The sequence below is a fragment of the Poecilia reticulata genome, chromosome 3 (genome assembly GCF_904066995.2).
Source record: "Poecilia reticulata chromosome 3, P_reticulata-male-v2, whole genome shotgun sequence".
In the NCBI taxonomy this organism is placed as follows: domain Eukaryota; kingdom Metazoa; phylum Chordata; class Actinopteri; order Cyprinodontiformes; family Poeciliidae; genus Poecilia; species Poecilia reticulata.
In genome coordinates this window covers 19,790,947-19,814,573 of record NC_088832.1, presented here as the reverse complement: position 1 = coordinate 19,814,573, position 23,627 = coordinate 19,790,947, and the positions used below count along the sequence as shown (strand labels likewise).

The window sequence follows — 23,627 nt, the reverse complement described above, 5'->3', positions numbered from 1 at the left end:
ATTTTAACTGTTCATTTTGCATTAGTTTGCATTTTGCGTGGAAAAGCAAGATGCTGTTTCAGAGGGAGAGTGGATGTATTCTGACCAGGTTCCAAGAAGCAAATCGGCTCTGAAGAGTCAACTTTGGTTTATTAGGCGACACCAGAACTGATGCACGGTGATTGTAAGTGTACAGAGCAACATAAAGTATTTTAAATTTCATGTTTTGTGGTTACAGATAACAGAAAATACAATGCAGTGCAGTGTTTCCAATATTCCCTGGGTAGGTATAACGGATAATACTTACAAAATAATTTTAAAAAGTATATTCTAGATCTTTAAATGTTCAACATTGCTCTATGAGGTTTAGCGTGGAGTGATGAAATACAATACATATAACTGTAAATGTGGGTTAACTGTCTGATGGAGTAGCTGCTGGAGAGGTTTGACAGATCTGACCAACAGGTGGCAGTCTGGAATTAGTAATCCACAGTAAAGGATCCTCACACACTTTCATTTAAAAACGAGGATAAAGCTTTAAATCTCTGGGTTTTTTGTGTTTTTTTATCTCGACTCTGTGAATCAGCATTTTTATTCTTCAAAAGCTGCTGGCATTCAGTGCATTATGCTCAAATTCATGCAAAACAGTGTTCTGAGAAATGATAAAGAAAAAACTGTTGAATGCTTTGTCACCATGTTGTAAACAAAAAGTTATTATGTATAAAAAAGTGTTTTCAATCTATATATGATAAAAGTCACACGGTAATTTAAGATTCCACAGTTTTATGGGAAAATGTTAACTATTTAAAGTCTGATTCAAAAGATTTTATTGTAATATTTATAATCTATTTTTTAAACATTACCTAATCTTATCACTTTTTCTTAGTATTTTTTTCTCACATTTTTTGCATCACAATGATACACTAGACTCCATTTCTACAGAGCTAGTGTAAGATGTAGTTCACCACATTCACTGGATACAGTACATTTCAGAGGAATAGATGCAGTAAAGGTCTTAGAAATATTTGTGTCAGAAATAATGTGTTTGGTGCTGTAGGGCAAAATAAAGTCAGGGGTTTTCAGGAAACATTTAAGATAGATTTTATCAGTCATTTGCAGAAAAAGAGATCAGTAAAAAAAAAAAACTAAACCAAATCGATGTTTGATGTGGATACGTTTTGTCTTTACCTTGGAAATTCCCACACATACAAATGTTGAGAAAGTTGGCAGTTAAAATACTATGAAGAAACGGAGAACAGCTCAATTTATAAAGACCCTCCAAAAAAATACAGTTGAGAGAAAATATGCTGTGATTTGATGGATTTCAACAATGTGCGGCTCAAGTCAACCTGAGTTAATTCAGTTCACACACAAAAACCATCTTCTCTCATACTGTACGATCCATTGTCTTAAAGAAAAACAGACATTTTCCTCCCACGTTTGATAATTCATTGAGGACGGACCCAAATGTGTTGGTGGTTCTGGCACGAGCATTGACAAAGGTGTGGAAAGAACAGGCCTCTGTTAGTGAAACATCTGGATCTGGTTGGAGAGGAAACCTCTGGTGATGAACCAACACCCAGAGATTACAGATAATATTTATTTTACCTACTAACCTCTTGTCTTGTTGAAGCAGTGGTCTAATGATATTGTCTTATGTACAAAAAAAATGGACTAATGACAGTTCAAAAAGGATGTGATGATGATCAGGCAAATCTGGACCCCACCCAACCAATCGATTTCCCTCCTCTCTATTGAAGCAACATCACTGCTTGCCTCCAATCCAAAACAGTAGCATAAAGTTCAACAAAGTATAAACATTTATCATCATTTAAAGTAAAACACTTTAAAGTTTAAGAACATTATGACACAAGCAGAATTCAATTTAAAACTTTCTTCCCCTAGAAAATCTCCCAAACACCAGATTTGCCTTACAAACCTGCATGGGGCAAATTCAGTAGGTTTCACAACTGTCCACAGTTTGGACCACTGATTATTTGCTCTACACATGAAACCAAAAACCAGAGCAGAACTGCAAGAGGTTTAATGAATGTGATGCTGGAATTTACAATGCAGGGTCGATTAAAAACAAATACTTGAACCTTTAAGATTTCTTTAAACAATCCAACAGTCTGGCTTCAAACTTACCATTCCACACACCAGATGATTTGATGTGCTAAAACATGCTTTCTCGTAAATTTTGGTAGCGGTGCTACTGGTAGAACCTGGAGGCACATACAGCTCTGGAAAAAGTTAAGAGACCGCTTCAAAATGATCCATTTCTCTGATTTTACTTTTTATAGAAATATGTGTGAGTAAAATGAACATTGTTCTTGTATTTTATGAACTACTGACATGTCTCTGAAATTCCAAACAGAAAAACAAAATGAGAAATAGTCAAAATAATAAAAAAGATGCAGTACTTTCAGACCTAAAAAAAAGCAAAGATTCATATTCATTTTGAAACAATACTGATGTTTTACCTCAGGAAGAGTTCAGAAATTAATATTTGGTGGAGAAGCCAGGAAGTTTTCAATGGAGTTCAGTGCAGTGGACTCTCAATGTTTTCCACAGCTGTATATCTAAATATTTTTTCACTAACACATTTGAAGCAGAGTAAAGAACAAAATCCAAAGTAATTTTTTCATCCTCCAAAAAGTAGGTAGCACAATCTACAAATGAACATTATTTAACCCTAAGCTAAACAACAGATAGTACAGATTAAAGATACAATATTACAAGTACTCCAAAAAATAAACTATCAAATGTATGACCAATCATCATAAAGATAAACTGTGATGCCCCAATATGTAGTGTTCATACATTCAAGACATAAATTACATCTGAGATTCATTAGACGCGACCAGGTCAGCAGCAGGTGTATTTCTGTCTAGTCTTCTCTTCAGTAGACGGATCCTAAATAGAGAGCTAAGAAAATGATTGCATAAACCCACTTCTGGGTTCAAACGGATCCTATGTAGAATAACAGTAAAGCAAACTAAACCTATTCATATCTGTGTGTTTGCAAATTGGCATTAAGTTAAAGAAAAATTGACATGGATCAGTAAACACAAGCATGACTTCTAGTTCAAATAAAATGCAGTATACGTGCTAAGAAGCAACCAATATGACTCAAGGTGTCATACATTTGATCAAAATCTTCAAAAAAGACATACTTGAGAATCCTAAACTCTGAAATGGATTACAGCAGGTATTTTTCACCTAAACATGAGCAATAATCAACTGAAATAATGTCCAAAACTCATCAAGTTTTGGGTTGTAATATGAGAAACATGCCGTGTATGGAGCAGAGGAAGGCTCAAATATTTGACTATTCTTGTGCTTTCTTTGTGTCTGCTTAATCATTTCCATCTGTTATTGTTGCATCTTTGTAAAAAAAGGAGCATATTTAGCTGAGCTTCCCTACATGATGACAGCGCAAAAGCTCTGCTGTGGTTATGAACCTTTTTAAAAGACGTCCTTTGAACATGTTTACAGTTTGTGGTAATCTGTTTAGTATGCACACCCCTCTTCATACTGTATGTAGAGGGTTACTTTGCTGTGTAAGCAGTTGCTCCCAATGCTGGAACAGCAACTTTTCAAGAACAATTTTCCTCTACTGAGTCATTTTTCCTGTTAGTGGTGGGAACAGCAAGTCTTTTTAGGTCCTTATGAAATCCCAGGACATTTGGATGTGTATTTGTGGTTTTTGATTGCCAAAATAATAACAGCAATGCAGACCTGAGACAGGTGAAAGTTGCACATTATGAGTTAAATTGTTGTAGTTTAATAATAAAGCCATCAGAAGGCAGGGATTTGGTTAGTTCAAACATTGTTCCACCATTGTGGAAATATGTGGAAAAGACGAGTTCTTACGTTAAAATCAGTTGATCCTTTTATCTGGTTTAACAGAGACAGACTTTTCTGTAGAAGATTATGTTTTCACTGGTAGTTTTATATACAGCTGTGGAAGAAATTAAAAGCCCACTGCACTGAACCCCATTGAAAACCTCCTGGTTTTTCCACCAAATAGTCATTTCTGAACTCTTCCTGAACTATTAAAACATTGGTATTGTTTCTAAATGAATATGAACTTGTTTTCGTTGCATTGAGGTCTGAAAGCTCTACACCTTTTTCGTTATTGTCTGCTAATAAATACAACATTTTTGCTTGTAATTTTGAAGACATGTTGTCTAGTTCATAGAGTAAAAGAACAATGTTCATTTTACTCAAAGGCTTTAAGTACGGCATGTCAGACTCTTGTAGAATGACATTAGGTTTGAACAGTGTAAAAATAGTGGCTTAAACCTCTGCTACTGTAGAGTTTAAAGGGGAATTATTATGTAAAATAAACTTTTCTTTTTAGCTTTATATGAAGTTATAATGTTTCCCCCTCATCATAGTGACATCTGGAGTGTTGCTTTGATTCTTTCATGAATGTTTGAGAAATCCTTACATCTGCCATAGCAACCATTCGGGGTGCCTAAATGTTCTCCCAAAGCTCCACCCATTTACCAAAAGCTACGCCTATTTACCCAAAGCTTCACCTTGGAGCTGCAGTCTCCAGTTGAGCTTATGCCTCCCAGGGGGGCCCTCGTCTGTGCTTCCCCCTCTCCACTCCTACAAACTAGCAGCAGCAATTAGCAAATACCTGGTGGAAGTCTGCTGAGCTCCATCCATCCATCCATCCATCCATTTTCTTACACCCTTGTCCCTCAGTGGGGTTGGGAGGGGTGCTGGTGCCCATCTCCAGCTAGCGTACTGGGCGAGAGGCGGTGTACACCCAGGACAGGTCGCCAGTCTGTCGCAGGGCAACACAGGACACAGAACCTTGCACACACACACGTAGGGGCAATTTGGAGGGGCCAATTAACCTGACAGTCATGTTTTTGGACTGTGGGAGGAAACCGGAGTACCCGGAGAAAACCCACGCATGCACAGGGAGAACATGCAAACTCCATGCAGAAAGACCGGGGCCGGGAATCGAACCCAGAACCTTCTTTCTGCAAGGCAACAGCTCTACCAACTGCGCCACTGTGCAGCCCGTCTGCTGAGCTCATCATACAAATGTTTTTCAGTCCAACACTCCTAAGAAAAGTAAAAGGCACAATGGAGAAGCATTGCTGTGATGATGTGCTGAGTGTCGGAAAGGGGCAGGAGCTTTTTAAAGAGACGGGGGCCAAATTCAAGGAATTAAGTTGTGAAGTCAAATTTCTTTTAAGATATGTCTAATATTTGCAGCATTTTCATGACACCTGAAGGTAACATTGTTTCTTGGTTGTGCCATAAAATGCCTGTATGTGCCTGGAAAACACACAATACTGTCCTTTTAAATATATTTAGCTGTAGTGACAAATGCACTCCAACAAGAAATAGCTGTATTACTGTTTAGACCTAAATACAAAAGGAGTGAATTCTCCCAGTATTCTTAGAACTGCTAAGGCACAATGTCGGAAAAAGACAAAATTTTAAGAAAACGTTCTGCTTGGAATCCCTCTCACATAGAGTAAGATGCCATACATCATAAAAAAGTATTTCAAGTAATATAAAAAGACGAAGCAAACAACTAGAAACATGCAGTAATAATGCTGTATGTACATCAGATGTAAAGGCAAACAAAATTTGGGGAAAAAAAGAGCTGAAGCATTTTTCAAAGTTGTAAAGAAATTCTTCCAACAAAATACAAATGAATACATTGATGGAAGTATATTTTAACAAACTACATTATAGAAAACATATAAAAACAAGCAGCAGCTCTTGGCAAAGAGCAAAAAAAGTTAATACAACTAAAGTTTGTATTAACTTGTCATTGCTAAAGAAGCGGCTGATCACAAAGTGCTGTTACACTGATGGAAAGTTGAGTGGAAGAAAAAACTGCGATAGAAAATAAAAGACAAAAGCAACAACGACTACAGCCTTGTGAGGATTGACGGTCCGCTGTGCTTCTTCCTATAAAAGTCAGCAAAGCCGCAAATTACAACAGCTTTTAGACACATTTGCAATTTATTGACCTGTAGTCGTAGTTTAACCTTAAAACACTGATCCATAAGCTCTAGCAGGCTAGTTGTTGAAACTTTGGCACATTGTGGATGATACCGTGGCCGCTGCTGTGCATAAAGCCAACACATGTGAGGACAATGGTAATAATGCGGTGATAAAGCTGCAGTTCATCAGAGTGACTCCCACAGCATCTCCCGCTGTGTGGGACCCTCGGCGGAGGGATACAACAGCCGCTGTCATCGTGGTGCTGAGGCTTTTTGCAAAGCAAAAATGTCTGCCTAAGGGAAACTCGTAACTGATATATAGAGGATATTTTCCCACGTATCTCCGTTTAAACCCGAATTCTGCCTTTGCGAGGCGCGTCGGAAGAAAACGACTCTTCACCAGATCACCCTAGTCCGGATTTTAATCGAGAAGCAGGTAAAATATCAAGGGGAGTTTTCCAGAAGCTTTCGGACCCGTGAAATAAGTTGGGAGTTGAGAGAGATATAGACCATCATTGCGTTTTGTTTTCTGGAGCTGGACACTGAGATTGTCACGTCCAGTGTTTGTTTGTCTCTGTTGCCCGTCTTTAATTTAGGTTTTAGGCGCCGAAACCACACTGTCTTCCTCGTTGTACAGCCAACAAAGCCAGTAGTAAGAGGCTGCATCTGCGAACGAGTAACTGCAGCTAGCGTTAGCCGTGGCTAGCCCAGAAACGTTAGGTGCTTCAGCGCAGGGGAAACCATCTCCCTGCTTGCATACAAGGCTCCAGAAACCACTGACATTAACAAGGCGTATTGCAGCATTATCAGCGGATTGTATACATGTGTAACAATCAGCATGCGGTGTTGTTACGGAGTGATATTGTTCCTGCGCTGATGCGATGCTGCAGGTCCTGGGTTTAACGCATCCATTCAGAGCGCTCCCTCATCTCTCTTTACCAGCGAATAAAAGATACAAACCGAATGTGTTTATGACACGCTTTAGCACCATTTCATCAATTACAATGTGTTTGTGTTGCCTTCATCTCTGTGATGATGATGAGGACGGCAACGGCAGAGCGAAGTTTACTTCACGGTGATGGTCTTTTTTTTTTTTTTTAAATTCTGCGTCCATAAGAAATGCCTCCCGTGGAGATGATTTCCTGTGGAGCTAGACCCCGCTGTTAAATAAAGCAGCAGTGATGCGATCTGATAGATTCTGTGTTTGTTTTTTTTGTGTTTTTTTTACTCCCAGGTTTCTAGATCGTCAGGATGAATCCTCAGCAGCGGATTGCCGCTCTCGGAACTGATAAGGAATTGAGTGACCTGCTGGATTTTAGTGCGGTAGGACTCCTTGTTGTTACCTGTTGGTGTGATTCCTCTCAAGTTTGAGGTTTAAAAATTCATTACAGATATATAGTTTTTTGTTATTTCCCTATTAATCTGAGCTTATGTTCCTTAACTGCGCTGTTCTTTGTGTTTTAAATTTGAACTATCAAGGTTGTATGCATTCATTCGCCACAAATCTAGCAGCCCACTCCCCTCCAAGTTATTGGTCCACCCCCGTTTTTACGTGATTTATTTCTAAAATGTTCCCACAGTTATCTAGTTCTGTTTGGCTCTGCAGGGGAATCCATATACTCACAGTCAGCACATTTTTAACCTCAACAGCATCAGTCAAATGTGTCTGGTGTTGAAAATGGTGATGGATATAAATTATATCTATTTGTTTTTAGCTAAATGAGTCTGGAAATGATCAGGGTTTAAAAAAAATCACAATACTGTAATTGTGAAATTGTAAATGTAGTGATCCAAGTTATTTAAGATAAAAAAAATAATTAATCTGGAGAGTTTGAGTTAAGCTCAGGAGTTACTTTAGTCTGATCTTCCTTTAATTGGCAGGTAAAATTAGAGAAAAAAAATTCTCAATTTTCTCTTCCTTAAATCAACCACATACTGTCTGATGCACTTTGTTGTGTTTACTAAATATCAGATGAAGCTCCGCCTTGCATAAATGAGATGATTTTTTAATGCATTAGTTTTCAGTTAAATTACAAACATTACTTTTCTGTTAAGGGGCTTGCTGCACATTTGTTTCTGTTATGTCTTATTGTACTTTTGAAAAAAAAATCTGAATCGGTCAAAATTGGAGTCAGCGTCTCAATTCTCAAAGAAAAACGTAAATCAGTATCGGACAGGAAAAGCCTGAACTGTGCATCTCTGCTCCACATAGCCGAGTCCTTGCTGTGGTTTTTGATCCGTGTCTGTATTTGTGCTTTCAGATGTTCTCTCCACCTGTAGGCGGAGGGAAAAATAGGCCCACCACACTTGGAAGCAGTCAGTTCAGTGCATCAGGTAGGAAGTGATCCCTTAAACCTTTCTCCATTTTCTGCAAACCCTTTGACATGAGCTCTATGTTTATTCCTGCTTAAAGTCTGCACACAAATGTATCAGTGTCTGGACGTCTTTTGCTTTTGTTCGCGCTGCTCCCAGAGTTATTTATGAATGGAGTCTGTAGGAAAAGTGTCTCAGCCTTCAGTCTTGGATGTAATTCCTCTGTGTGTTCTCCTCACATCTGGCGCTTGAAACCTGAACCCCCCACCTGGGGTTGTGGAGCGGTGCTGCAGTAAAGAAGTTGAACCAAGCAGTTTAGACCATAGACATGTTTTATTGATCTGTGTGCAATTATAGCACACCGCTGTGAATGTTAATCATGTTTTGCATTACTGTCCGATGAATAAATAATGCATAAATCAGCCGTGTTTAGGCTTGAATGATCAGGTGCTGTGATGCTTGCAGAGACTGTTATTACAGAGGATTTGCGGTGAGGTGTTTTAGAGGAAATTAGTTTCAGCATATGCGAGTGGTGGAGCTGCTTATACTGTGTAGTGTGAAGGGGTGGTAAAACATCTTGTTGAGCTTTTTTTTTCCCTGTTAGTGAGGAACTCGCACTGATAATTGCTCTTCCCATTAAAGAACTCTCCCACACAATTACCTACCTTATTTTTATGTATATATATGAGGATCTTAATTCCCCTTGAGTGTTTGTGAATGGCTTAGTTGCACTAGCAAGAGCTCAGGCCCCTCTTCTTCTGGATCGCTTCCTCTAGAAATAAACACTACAGGACATTAATCTGAAGCACGTCTATTGTCTCATGTGCCACTAGAGAAAGTCAACAATCGAGCATTATGTTTCCTGAAAGCGTGTCTTGTGCGAATCCACAAAGGCCGTCGTTGTAGTGGGTTATCTGTGAAGCGAAAGACACACATTGAGGAGAAATGACAAAGAAACAAGAACAGAGCTGTCACACATGACCTGTGGAGCTGTGACGATGGCTTTTGTGATACCTAATCATTCAGCTGAGAAGGATTATGTTTGTGGGTACTCTTCAGTAAAACAAATGACAAAGAGTCTGGTTTTAGATTTGAAATGTCACATTATCCTGGTTTGCACTGAGATCTGCATTAGGCATTACAGAAATACAGCTATTTCTGACTATTTTGTCTGACAGCAAAATGACATTATGATTTTTAATAAGCTTGTAGATAATGCATCTTTGTCCATATTTATTTTAATAATTATTATTTTTATTGTTTTCTACCCAAATGTTTCAGAACAAATTTGTAAAGATTAACTTGTGCTTACAGTAACATGCATGTTTTTTAAAACTGGACTGAATCATCACAGTGTGTGTGTTCTCACAGAAAGGGGCGTAGCGTTGTGTTTGATAAATGAATGCAGTGACATGTGTAGACATAAAATGAGCAGACTGGGTTTAGCCTCTAAAACAGAGTATTTTTGCTTTAACTTTTTATAATTTAATCTGAGTAAAATGGAGTAAAATCTGACAAGGTCAGCCACTGTGATGATGGTAAAAACAGAATTTTCCAGACCGTGTTCAAACATGTTCTGTTTCAGTCTACAAATACCTTGCTCATTTCTACAAAAAGGTTGTTTGAATATTTTGCTGCACATTTTTGGTAATTGAATATTGTACAGGCTATCCCAGTATCCTCACAGAGCTTTCAATTTAATTCTCAGACATTTGGTATATCATTAGATATGAGAACATAAATGAGACGGTGACCTAATGTCCTGATACAACAGACCTCATATTATTTCTAACAGTCTACACCCTTGATCCCAGTGCAGATGCCCTATTCAGAACAGGAGGGGATCAAAATCGAAACTCTTGTTTGAAAGACATGAAAAGACTCGATGTTCTATAAAACCTTTTTTGATGCATCATTTTAGATCCACATGACAAATGTTTTTCAATACTTGTGCTACATTTTATTATACATGACAGGATAGCAAAAGATTTAAGGGAATTTGTATGACATAGGCGTGAACACTTGATAATGTTTTCTTAGGTTTGGCTCATTGTTTCTCTTGCATTGTCAATAGGCATCCTAAAATCAGTTGGCCAATTATATTTTAAACAAAATTTGCAATTTTATTTACCCAATTTATCATCCAATCAGCAGATTAAGTACTGAAAATGTATTTTCCCTTACTTACTAATTATTTGGTCTATATCTGCCTTAACTCCCAGGACGTAATTTGATTCACTTTTTGAGTTTAATGAACATCAGAACAGTTGTTGATTCATTTTTTCAGGGTGATTCAAAAGAAGCTGCTGCGCATTTAAGCTCTTTTAAGTGTTACGTTTTGAGAGTTCTTTTAAAACATGACTAAAATTTGCTAATTAGACCTCAAAGAAACCAGTAGTCAGTATTGGGCAGCAGAAGCCTGGTCAGTGCAAATCTGTTTATAGACTTAATTGTCTGAAAGTTGGTCTGCTTCCATTCTGGAAGTAGATTAGAAACAATACAGTCCTGCTAACTTAAATAGATCGTATTAGAGGGAAACTCATGTTCCAAAACATTTAAAAACTACACAAATGTTAACTTTGAACCTTCTTTGTGCTGTTTTGCAAGAGGTCTCTTTGCCACACATTTACAAGAGGAGTCTGATCTGGACTGCTAACAGGTCAGTTGAGCACATTGTGTGTCTATGAAGTCATGCTTTTGTAAGTGGGGCAGAATGAGGTTTGGCATTGCCCCGTTGAAATGTCTGCAACCCTTAGTGGAAAAGGTGTTGCCTTCATGCTAGCTGGAGTGCCTTTAAAATTCAAAATAAATGCCTCTCCATCAGCGGTGCCTTCACAAATATGCGCCCCATACCGCCACAGATGGTTGCTTTTGCATCTTTTTACAGTAACTGTCTGAATGGTCTTTCTTTGGCACACGGCACCAAATGTCTGGTTTTTTTCCTGAAACGACTTCAAAGTCGACTGAACTGACCTCAAAATCCTGTCATCTGAGCAGACTCTTGGCATTCATAGTAAATATATGGCTTTCTGCTACAGCCAAAACAGGTTTGTTGTACATTTCTAGATCCAGCAGCAGACTGCATCAGGCAACAAAAGGTTTCCAATTGGCTACATGCGGCTGAATTGTTGCATAACACACACAAGGGATAATGGAAGCACTATGTTATACACAATTTTGCATTGAAACCTTTTGAACTAGTGCCCGATATTCTGACAGTTTGACATAAAGTGGTACACCTGTAATCAATTTTAAAATAGAAAAGCATTTTTCCATCAAGGAGAAGAAAATTTAGTGCATCATAGAAATCCTGGGATGCAGATTTACATTTAAAAGATGACCCGAGTATGACATTTTATGGATAAGTACTAGCCGAGTCTGGAATCAGGCTGGACTTTTTACATCCTTGCCTAGTATTTCAGATTTCAGCAAACAGGCCCCTACACGACTTTACCTCTGGAGTGGATTCTAATTTCAGGAGGCTAAAATTAGATTGCATCTGCACACATTTTCATTTGAATATTCCAGTACTGAGGGCCTGTGTAGGGTAAATCCCCCCTTCAGACTACAGTCAGAGCGCATGTCTCTCAGATCTTCAAGGTTAGGGAAGAAGCACCTATATAAGTGCTAGTGAACTTAAGGCAAGTGAGTGTGCAGACACGAGTGTGGAAATTGCTGGGAATGAAGGTTTGGATTATTGCATCTCAGCTGGGCATAGCCTGATAATTGAACCAGAGTGGGACGGGCAAAAACCCTTGAAAATTATGCTGGAGAAGATGGATTGGGAAAATGGCTCTAGCAGAGATTCATCGCTTCTCCCTTCCAGCTGTGTTGATGATGCAGACCTGATGAGCCCATTGTGAAGTAGCTAATTTTCTTTCAGCGCTGCATAGTGATGCATTGGTTGGTTGTGTGTAACTCATTCCTGACCACAGTCCTACAGATCCTCACTCCTGCCTCGCTTCATGTGCAGCTTTGTGTATCAGAATATTAAAAAATAAAGAGCCTGGTCTGCAATGATCAGAATGAACTATTGAACATTTATCACTAGAAGTAAAATCTGCAAATATATTGGAATGTAAAAACCAGAGACACTTTGTTTCTCTCCTCATTTCTATTTACACATTTGATCAAATAAACCAATCCTCAATAATCCAAAAGTCGTCCTCTTGCTGGCTGCAGCACTCTTGCACTCATCTACGAAATGTAATTCAGATGAAAATCACATGGGGAGGTAGTTTGAATTGCCATTCAGATTAGATTTCACAAATCTGCTTACTTAAAAATCTGATTACTTGCAGCTAACAGTGCTGACGGTCTGTGTTAAAGATCAGGCTTGATAAGCAAATCAGATGTACCCGCAGTTTCAGAAGTCTTAGAAAATAACTAAACCACACTTGATATGGGTTATTGACATTTTTCAAAAAAGGTTATATTTAGTGTTAAGTAAGTAGATCGGATCGCTGAAGGTCAATAGAACGACAGTGTTCCGGTGTGAGATTTATCTTAAATTTGGGGACATTGATTTGAACCATTGTGTGGCTGTGGATGGACATGGAACGTTTAAATTTTTTTGTCTTAGTTCACTGAGAAATTTTATTTCTTTATTTTAGCCAGGACCTTTGGTGGTGGCACATCGGTTTTCAACTACTAATGTGTGTAATCCGAGTGCAATTCAAACAAGATTTAGGCTAAATCTTGTTTGATTTAAAAAAAAAAAAAAGGCACATAGTACATATTTTTCATTTAACCACTTAAGACTTTTTTATACATTAGAAATACATTAATATAGACCAATAGCTCAATTTCTTTTTTAAGCAAGAAAACAAACATGTTATTCCTAAAATATAATTCCTTTAGTAAATCTGAACAGGGTGAAGCTAACATTTGAGGAGTTTTGGCTAAAACCTGTCTACGGATAAAGATGTTTTTGTCTTAAACGTATTGTTTAAATTACAGCTCTGAATGTGTTCTGTCTTCAAGCGACTGTTTTAAGTATGTGTACTCCAGTTAACAATTGATTGATTAGTAAAATAGTTGACAATTATTTCAATAATCGATTAATCACAATTAATCCGATTAATCGTTTTGAAGTTTTTACATGTAATGATAATGACGGGGAAAAAAAACAAAAAAAAAACTAGAGCTGCATAGCCCAGTTTTCATGCCTGCTGAAATCAATTATGCCAAATGAGAAAATTCCCAGTGTAAATACTTAAGATCCAATAAATAGTTGACATTGAGGGGATTTATTCCACTGATGACCAGGCTGATGGTCTGTGGAGTTTCAGCCTTGTCGCATATTGTTGTATTGTAGTTCATACTTCTGAAATGTTCCCTTTCATGCCAAAACTCGCCCCTCTGTATTCCTGTTGTAAAAGCTCTTGCTGAATCCGGGTTTTGAGAGCGTGCAGCTGTTTCTTAATGGTCCAGCAGAGAGCAATCAGTTATGAGAGGCAACCTATGGGCTTTCTCTGTCATTTCCCCTTTACAATTACTTTATGAAACAGGATTCTCACCACAAATGTTGAGAAATAAAAACATCCAAATGCATTTTACAAAGGAAACATAGAGGTAGCTTCTTCTTCTTTTTGGTCACATCTGAGATGATTCTTATTGTTAGGCTCTCTAAGAGTGCTAACAGCAGCTTGGATTTCTGAAGTCCTTGTTCTTTCACTGAATCCAGTGCTTTCATTGTTTTGCTCTAATTCTCATGGGTTTGTGAATAGGCGGGTCAGGTGAGACTGCAAACACTGACCGCTGCTGCAGTTTGCGTGTGAAAGTTCTCCGTTCGGCTGAAATGCATCACAATGAAATAGCTCAAATACCTATGTGAGTGCTTGAATTAGTTACACAAGTATCAGAGCTAAAAATGTAAAACATCTCAACCAAAATTCAGAAAGTGAGATACAGTTACGTGTGTAGTTTTTCCATAGCGGCGGTGCAGAAGAGGAAACGAATCTACAGCGTGCGAGCGGCGAGGCATTGTGTTTGTCAGGATGAAACTTCAAATCTACAGCTCTGCTCACTGGAGCGTGATTTCTGGGTAGTGAAATGTCACCAACTTTCTGCACAAGTGTATAATTAGCTGTACAAATTTCTTGTGAAGAACTTATTTCCATCAAGGAGAATAAAAATACGACTAACGGTAATAACCTACTGTGCATCAAATTTGAATTTTTCTGTATGTTTACTGTAACCATACAGATAGATCAACCTCGAAATGTTCTCTATTCTCAGTAAGTTAAAAACAGGTGGACACATTGTAGTCTACGATTATTGATTGCAAATAAATGGCTTTATTAATTTGACCTCTTTTGTAACAAGGTTGTCTTTGTTGCGTTGAGTCTAAGTAAAATATGTGAAACTTGAATTGGAGAAAATACACAATAAAATTAAGTATTTTGCTTTGTTGAGTATTATTGTTTTCAAATGCACCCATTTTTTGAAATCTAATTTTCTTTATTTGAACTTGAAGCAGAGCATATTATATTGCTTTCTACAGAGACAGATGGAATTACAAGAGAAATAATCAATAACGCGATAAATGTAGATGCTCTGTTGCTGCGGTTTTGTTGATACTACAGCACAATATTGTTTTAAACAGCAAGAAGAAGCGAGGCATCAAATATTTCTTAATGGCTATATCACATAAATTAGATTGTAAATACCAGATATTATATTTTTCAACATATGCCAGATGGTCTTGGTTGACAGTTTGGTTGGCATTATTGATTTTTGCGTTTTTCTGTTTGTCTTTTGAAAGATGAGATGGAGGTTTTTGTTCGTCTGAAGAATTAGTTTTATTATGTTTCAGTTCTCAGGTGCTTAGCCTGGCCTGCATCAAATCATCCAGTTGCTGGTCGCCTTTTGGTGCATTTGGAGCATATGTACCAATAAAGTTGTCCAGGCATTTAAAGTTAAATAAACAAGATCTTGAAACTTTTGAACATCTGAAGATATTACATTTTGACATTTCTTTTCTTATGTATTGATGGTAACATAACAGAGTTACAACAATTCTCCCCTAATAATCTCTAACTGGTTACTGGCAGATGGAATAACAAAACAAAAATCCAAAATTTGTTTCCATTTTCATAAAATGCATCAAGACCTTCCATAATTTTCAGCCTGCAAGATCAATAACCAACATCGTCAACTGTAATTAAAATTTACTTTAAAAAACGGAATTATCAAAACAGAATCGACGGGTTTAGTTTCAGACAACTAGAAATCGGTAAAGCATTATCAGTGCATCTCTAAAACAGGGCCAACCTTTCCATTACGAGACGAGTGTTTAATGCCAGTCACTCACATGAAGCAGGATTTTTTTTTGTGTGTGTTATAAATTACTTAATTTATATGACATAACCTAAGCTTAAGAGCTTGGTAAGTTTTATGAAAAAATTGTTTTGGTATTTTTTCACTAGATATTAGGGTTGTTGTTAAAATATTTTAGTAATCGAGTACTCTATTGATTATTTTCACGATTAATAGAGTAATCGGATTTCTCTCTCTCTCCCTCTCTCTCTCGTACTCCAAGCATTGCAGCAGGCAATTTAAGGAAACTTATCTGTCCCCCCCAAAATGCTGAAAACCCTGAAAATTCTACGTGCTGCTAGCAATTAGCAACAATTCATAGATGGAAGTGAGAGCGCTGCCCAACACAAATAATGATCCAGCTGGAACACGGTGCGCTAAATAACCAAACATAGTTTAACGAAGCTTAAATTAAAGATTCCTCGATGATACATTTTCATCGAGGAATCTTAATAATCGAGTTACTCAAATCATTCACGGAGTCGTTGCAGCCCTAGAAGATATTTACTAACCTGGAGGCTAGCCTTTTTAAAGCTTGCTTTTCATTTTACAAGGATTTTCCATCAGGTTTATTTACTTGTAAGATGCTAACAAATGCTGATATTTTTTTCCTACCAATCATTAAAAATCAAAAAAGGATGTCTAATTTTTAAGGTAATGAAACAAAATAGTGTGCGTTAATTTTTCTGTGATATTAAAATTAAACATCCCCTAGTTGTTTGTGTTGTAGATTACCTGAAAACAACCTAGATAATTTAAAAAGTAAGCTTATTTTTTTCTTATTATTGGATCAGATCTTTCTTTAAATCTATGGTGTACACATATAAACACAATGTGCAATGCTAAAACTTGCCTGTTGTGAAGAATGGTTTGTTTTTCTTCCTATACATTCAGTTAAAGTGTGAAGCAGTGACTTGTAAATGTAGTTTGAACTGTGAGAGTTGGGGGGACTGACTGAATCGTGCATCTCTTGTTCTGACAGGTATGGATGAGCGGACCAACCAAGCGTCTTGGGCCCCAGGTGGCGAGTCCAGTCCTTCCTATGAATCCTCCCGGGTAAGATGACCCACAATCTAATGCCTCTGAGTGGCCTTTCTGCTCCACGGCGCATCATTTAACACTCATTACGTCAAAGTGGGGAATTCACAGTGTTTTATCTCACCTTTTCCCAGAGCCTGTTGTGTTATTTGACCTGTTATAGACACATTTCTCTTTGGTAGATTTAAAATGTTTAAGTTCTTTTCATCTAAAAGAAAATGTGTTATTTTTCTCTTTTAAAGCACAAAGTAAAAATGTTTTTATTACAGTTCTTGGTCGGTGATCAGCGGTTTTCGTGTAACACCTAACATTTCATTTTTAGCTGCTCCTAAATTCAGTTTTGCCTCACAAGCAATGTAAAACTACATCTTGTATATCTGATGATAATATTGAACAGGGAACAAATATTACCTGGAGAAATGTTGTTTGGCTGAAATACTGAACATTTGTTCAGTCTGATTAAAACTACAGAAACTGCAGTTTCTTTTTTGTACCACAAAGTGATGCAAACCTAAACATTCGCTGGTTAATGGTGTAATATTGAGAAATAAGCGAATCTGTATTTGACTGTGATGATTATAGGAAAACTAGCTTTTAAGTTTAAACAGGCTTTGTCATTTACTTGTATGTTAACCTTTTATTGATCAATTAATTAACCATTAAAGCTTTAGGTCTGTCTGTTTAAACAGCACTGATAATTAATTAAATTCTGTTATTAAAGCCATGTTTCAGGCTTTAATTATGAAAAATGTGAATGATACAAGCTTCCTCTAATTTTGAAGAGACTTTAATTCAGTTTCAAGTGAATAAATTCACAGGTTTTGGCTTATCCTTATCATCATTCTTAAAAATAGAGAATAACCTAAGTTACAAAGTGTAACCACTGAGATAAAATCATCAGTTATGGTTGTATTGCTGAAGGTCACTGCTTTTCATCTGCTGCCGTCACAGGAGCTTATATGAAGGGCTGTGTTCTTGACACCACAATAAAGAAAACACAAAAAAATATATACATTTATGGGGAAAGATGTTCTACGTCTTACAGTCACAACAAGCTTTTTGCCTTCTGAGCATCTCAGGAAATGTTTTATGCAGCTTTTATTTTGAATAAACTATAATTTATCCACTTTTTATCTTTTGAAACTGTGTTGCCTTTCTCAGTGTAAACCTTTAAATCACCCATCTTAAAATGTTGTGCAGTTTAAACCTGATATTTGTGTGATTATATCAACTTTTACATAGAGGTTCACTGCATGTCTTTCTTGCGTCTAAATAAGAAGCTCTCAGTGTTTGTATGAGCAAGTGTGAACAGCTCTGCCTGTTTGTTTGTCTCTCACACGTTGGCTGTTCCCGATGCCCTGTATGAATTCCAGTTAATGTCAATCTCCTGTCACTTTCTATTAGAACTCAGCTAAATGTCAGAGCCACTCGGCCTGCGTTACCTTGTTTATTTCTCGGTGCCCTTCCCGAATGAACATCTACAGGCTATGGTAACATAGGCGGCTTGATTTGAATTGGAAGACAGAGAAGCTTGAGATATCTTCGCTCCAGGTGCATATAAATGAGTGATTCTGACATTACAAGGCGCGGCGTCAGCCAGCAGACAGCTGTTTGCACATCCATAAGGCCTGCATGCACTCTCTGAAACAGCTGCACATCTGTATCCTCACACAGACTTGAATATAAAGCTTTTTTTTTGTGACTATTTTATTTAACATTAAGTTGTCCATCCATTCGGGATGGGCATTTATCGTATTGTTTATTATTTATTGTGATATACTACTTATAATGATAAGATTTTTGATTTATTGTTGTAATGATAACTTACAGTTAATGTTTAAAACCCCCAAAACTGTCCATATTGTTGGGATTGTTAGCTTTACTAACAATGTTCTCCACTTTTTGTTAAATTAAAGCATCAGTAAATATCAATAAATTTAAAAACATGATTAATACAGCTTCTGTGTGAAGTTTAGTGATACAAATAACTTATTTATATAACTAGTGTCCCGAGAAGTGTTTTACAAATGGGTGTATGTCAACATCAGAGTTCCCTATAAAAGAGGTAATAAATGGTTTTATCTCCACGTTTATCATTATCACAATATAATATAAAACTTGTTAAGTTCACATTGTCCACCCTTATCATCCGGCCATATGAATGAATGAATGAATAAGTGTTTTACATTGGTTCTGTCACTTTGGAGGGTTTAAGGTCAAGCCACAGCATCTCATTTGAAGTCCAGACTTGGACTAGGCCACTCCGAAATAGGGATGGAAATTCATTATTTTGAATTAAAGAATTTTAGTGTAAATTTTTACCAATTAGCATTTTAAGAAAGCAAATGTTAACATTAGTGATTTCTGCTTCAAGGTTATGATTACTTAACTAAAGTCATTAGATATTATTAAAGTAAAGAATTGCTTGAATTACCTTTGCAGTTTAACCTGAGAACTCACCTAGCATAATACAAGATCAATAATTTACATAAAAATGATCAAATGAAAGGTTAGAATCATTAGTTGCTAAAGGTTTGTGTGAATAATTAGATTTTATTTATTGATGTTTCCAAACCAAACCTGACTACTTTGAACATGTCATACTTTGTTTATAACAGGTTGGGTTAAATGCTGCTTCCCTTATTTTTTCAGGTATTTTGAGGACATGGCATTGTATTCAGCTAGTTTGAGTCAATGCATAACTTGCATGTTTCTGAATGTTTTCAGACATGATTAAGTTCCTAAGATTTCTCTTTAGAAATACGTTATGCATTTAAGACCTACCTCATATTTTCTTCTTTTCTTTCATTGTGTAAGAAGAGGTCAGAATGACTTTTTTTCATCAAAAGATTCTCTTTTGCTCGATAAAGTGAAGACGTGCCTGTTACTTCTTTCAGTATACTTAAAAAAACAACAACAAAAAAACAAAGAACAGAATCAAAAACTTTAAAGAAAATCAATTTATGGTTTATTCACTAAATGTGTCCAAGGCTGTTGGAAGAAATTCTGCGTGCCTCATCCTTCAGTCGGCTACAAAGGGAATTCAGTCTTGTCCCTGAGCTTGTTTGCTGGTGCGCTATGAATGTGTGATCAGTCGACTGTGAACAGTCCAGAGACCTGCCGCGCTGACCTTGGCTCGCAGCCAGCCGCTGTTTCCTGGGCAGCCGCGGCTGCAGACTGGCGCTCTGACAGGCAGGGCTGTGCCCGCTGCCACCGCACGACAGCCCCCCTTCTCCCACGTGCCCTGCCCCAATTGATATCCGACCCCACGCGCATCCATCACGACCATATCATGACTTCCCAAGGAGCCACATGCAGCCACACGTTCACCTGGGATGCTGCCCAGAGTGTGAAGAAATGACTGTTTAAACAGTGCGGTGAGTGATAGGGGAGCGAGGCGTGAGCTCTGGCCTGCTTGCTGCCATAGTTATCTGACAGTTATTTAGCCAGTAGTGCAAACGCAGCCCCGTGGCGGCCATGACAGGATACGTTAGTGTCTTGGATAGATGTAGGCCACCAGTGTTTGGGAATGATGAGGGACCTGTGATTGATGATCTAACTGACTCAAAGCAGCAAACACAGGGCAGTAAGGCTGTTAATGTAGGAAAAACACAGTGGCGTCTTTGTGTTTCAGACAGCATGCTGGTACTCTCTCTGGGTATTTGTTTTTATGTTCAATACCAGGAGAATTTTACCTTAAATTATTTGCACAAATCGATTAGATATTGCAAAATTTATAAATGATGATGACAAAACTTCGATTTAGTCAATGTAATAATTTAAACTGACACGTGAAGCTCAAGCTGGTTAAACGGACATTAAAAAGGACACTGATGTGTAATCCATAATTCAATTTAATCCGTGTTATTTTTAACATTGCCTGTTTTTACAAAAAACGAAGGAAAGAAAGAAGAATGGTGTAAAATATTTAATGTCAAAGTACAATAACATGTTCAATGCTTCTTCTGAGCAGTCCAACAATAAGATCCACCAAACAACACAGCAAGAAAAATGCAAGAATGAGATTTAATAAACATTATACTCCACTTATTTAGTGGCTGTCCTAACAGCTAATAGTGATGTCAAAACTTTGTTGCTATGGATTTTGTAATTGGCTTGACCTTTCCCCTTAAGGTGAACTTTCACACTTCTGGCTCTACGGTTGTCTGCTGATGACGGCAGACAAGTTTTTCTCTTATGCCTCTGGGTGAACCATGTGACGCGGCTCCTCGTGTTTGTCATATTTTAAAAATATTACATTTCAGTTTTACCCGTGTTGTATGTTCTCGTCTCTTATTGCAGAGGGTAAAGCTTCTGTTTGCTACTGGCTTTACATGCAAACCGTCTGGATGCAGCACTCAGAGCTTTGCGTCCTTTAAAGTGAGGTTTTAATTAACATTAAGATAATCTAGTTTGGATTTTTGGTAATCAATTAAATGCTTCAAAAAACACCCCAAAAACCAAAAACGATAATAATTTAACTGGTATACTTTGCAAGAAAATAAACAAGATTATTATGTCGAGTCAGTTGTCTGTATTATGTTTTGCTGTAATTATCAGGTGCTGGTTTTCCTGCTGAGGCTTTGCTTGTTTCAAAATATCCTCTAACTTTAAAGAGCAACTAACCCCTAAATTGTCTAAATAGTTTTTTTTTTTAAGGTTTCATTCTTCATGTTTATAATTTTTATGTTATAGTGTAAATTGGTTTAGTTCTGTAATAGTTTGCTTAAAACCATAAAAAATGTTAAAACTGTCCAAGATGCACAAAGACGGAAATAAAAGTTTGTCAGAAGTAAAAGTTAATTTAGAGGTTAACTGGATGACAACTAAAGCCAAACTTTACAAACTTCTGGTGTGTGATGTATGTAGTCTCTTTGGTCAATTAATAATTTGTGCTGCACTGAAAACTAAATATTTTTGAACACTCAGATGTCGATCTCAAGAGGACAAAACCGTTTCATCAGTGAAGCTTAAAGTATATTTTGAACCAAAACATGCAACACTTTCCTTGTTGACTCCCATTGATGAGTCCTTGGTGTGCCAATCTCAAATATAGTTTCTCACTACATCGGTCTTATCTGAAGTGCAATTTTACAAATTTACTTGACCAACCATGGGTTTCATGGAGATAAGCCCTTTTATTACCTTCTGGTAATAAAATCTGACTCCTCTGAAGGAAAATGAAATAAGGGCTCACCTTCTAATTTAATTCACAAAACTCGCTCGTTGTTTTGCAGTTGAAAAGATGAAATGTTTTTCACTTCCTTCATTCAGCGGTGTGTGTGTGCGCCAGTCTTTGTGCATGTGTGTGTATTAGTTTGCTTGAGCTTCTCACGGGGCTGTTGTTGTTATTGAGTCGGTTCATGGTGTGATTAACAGAGTGTGCAGGCTGGCAGGAGCACAATAGGGAATCCCTCGACGCAGCACAACACTTCGTTGCCTTTGAAATTACTCCATCACCATCCGCTCACAAAAAAAGATGGATAATAAGATTTACTTTTTTTTTTACCCCATGTTGAATGCAAAGACTATAAGTTGGTGAAAAAAAAAAAAAAAAAAAGGAGCTCTATAGAAATGCAAGCGTAGCGCTGCTTGGTCCGTCTGGTGAAAGTTAATGTAGTTTTGGAAGATGCGTTCGACTGGAGGATTTTCACAGGGTTTGGGATTAACTCTGTAACGAAGCATCTTTTATTACATGGGACCCCAAGTTCTCCAGGACCACACTGTGACCGATATTTAGACCTAAGCCCCAGATGCTGATATCTGTCATGAAAAGGCTGCGTGAAACTGCAGGAGAAAAAGGCAATTTTTATAAGCTGCAGGTGTCAGGAAACATCGTCTGTGTTTTCCCCCTTTCAGTAAACAACAGTGTCTCCTGATCCGCACAGAACGCGGCACAAATACGTAGGGCTCAAAAAAATAGTTGTTTTATTGTTTTTATTATCGTTTATTTAGATTGAATAATCTCAAATAAAATACATGAAATAAAAGTGTTGAATGCCATTAAGGTGAGCTGTAACCAGCTAATCCTAATATTTGTATTTTTTTCTGGAGGATTATCCAGATTGCTTATTGACATTAATGACCAGATGTGTTCTCCTTTTACTGCTCACTGAAGTTGCTCAATATTGTGAATAATACTCTGATCTCCTTCCCCAGGGTTTTGCAGACAGCCCTCATTACGGCGATCATATGAGTGACAGCCGATTAGTGTCCCATGAAGAATTGTCCCCAACACCTTTTATGAACTCAAACATAATTGGTAAGTAAGCAACTCCTCTTAAATCAGCCCTCACATGCCCTTTGGTGTTGGACTGTAAAACAAATTGGTCTGACTGATGTGCAAGACGCACGGTGCATCTGGAGGTGGAAATGCTGAAAGCCTTGCTTGGGTACAAGACGGTATTTCCCCCCCTCTCTCTTTTCTTCATCTCCCTCTCCCTCCTTCTGTGATGACCCTCCCCCAGGGTAGGAGTCACACCATCAGTATAGCTTTCCGTCAGACGAAGCTCTGTCCGAAACATGAAATTTGCCATCAGCTTCCGCTGTGTGTAGGGTTAACACTTGATTTAAGCACCTTCATTTTATATCATGATTTTTTTTGTGATATTCAGTTAAGGTTTCAGAAAATACTGCATGTAGCCACCATCTAATTTTATTTTGTAAATACGATTACCATATTTTTCGGACTATAAGCCGCTACTATTCCCCCACGCCTTGAACCATGTGGCTTGCAGCCCGGTGCGGCTTTTCTGTGGATTTTTCTTCAACCACCCTGGGGCGCTTTAGCAGGAAGTGGAATTGGAAGTCAAAATTGGAAATCAAAGAAGAAAGTGGTGATTTTCATTTAGAACAAGCACATACTAGCAGAAGGCATGACGGAGAAATGTTTTCAAACTCATACCCCCTCATCATGGAAACAACACGAAGACGTTCATATGATGCAGCTTTTAAGTTGAAGCCTATCGATCTGGCAGGACAGGAGGGAAACCG

At 37.6% G+C, this 23,627-nt stretch overlaps 1 protein-coding gene across 4 annotated transcripts in view; it reads left to right on the top strand.

The window, feature by feature from the left end:
• tcf12 (transcription factor 12) overlaps positions 1-23,627 on the top strand; it is an 85,704-nt gene that overhangs the window by 2,879 nt on the left and 59,198 nt on the right. For 2 of the 4 annotated variants that reach the window (XM_008405387.3, XM_017304011.2), the window contains exons 1-5: positions 6,213-6,399; positions 7,198-7,286; positions 8,225-8,297; positions 16,579-16,652; positions 22,794-22,896. In XM_008405387.3, the coding sequence (XP_008403609.1) occupies positions 7,215-7,286; positions 8,225-8,297; positions 16,579-16,652; positions 22,794-22,896 (322 nt within the window). In that variant the 5' untranslated portion in view covers positions 6,213-6,399; positions 7,198-7,214. Of the gene's footprint in view, positions 1-6,212; positions 6,400-7,197; positions 7,287-8,224; positions 8,298-16,578; positions 16,653-22,793; positions 22,897-23,627 lie in introns of those variants that run through there. The other 2 variants (XM_017304012.2, XM_008405386.3) reach the window with 2 other exon arrangements.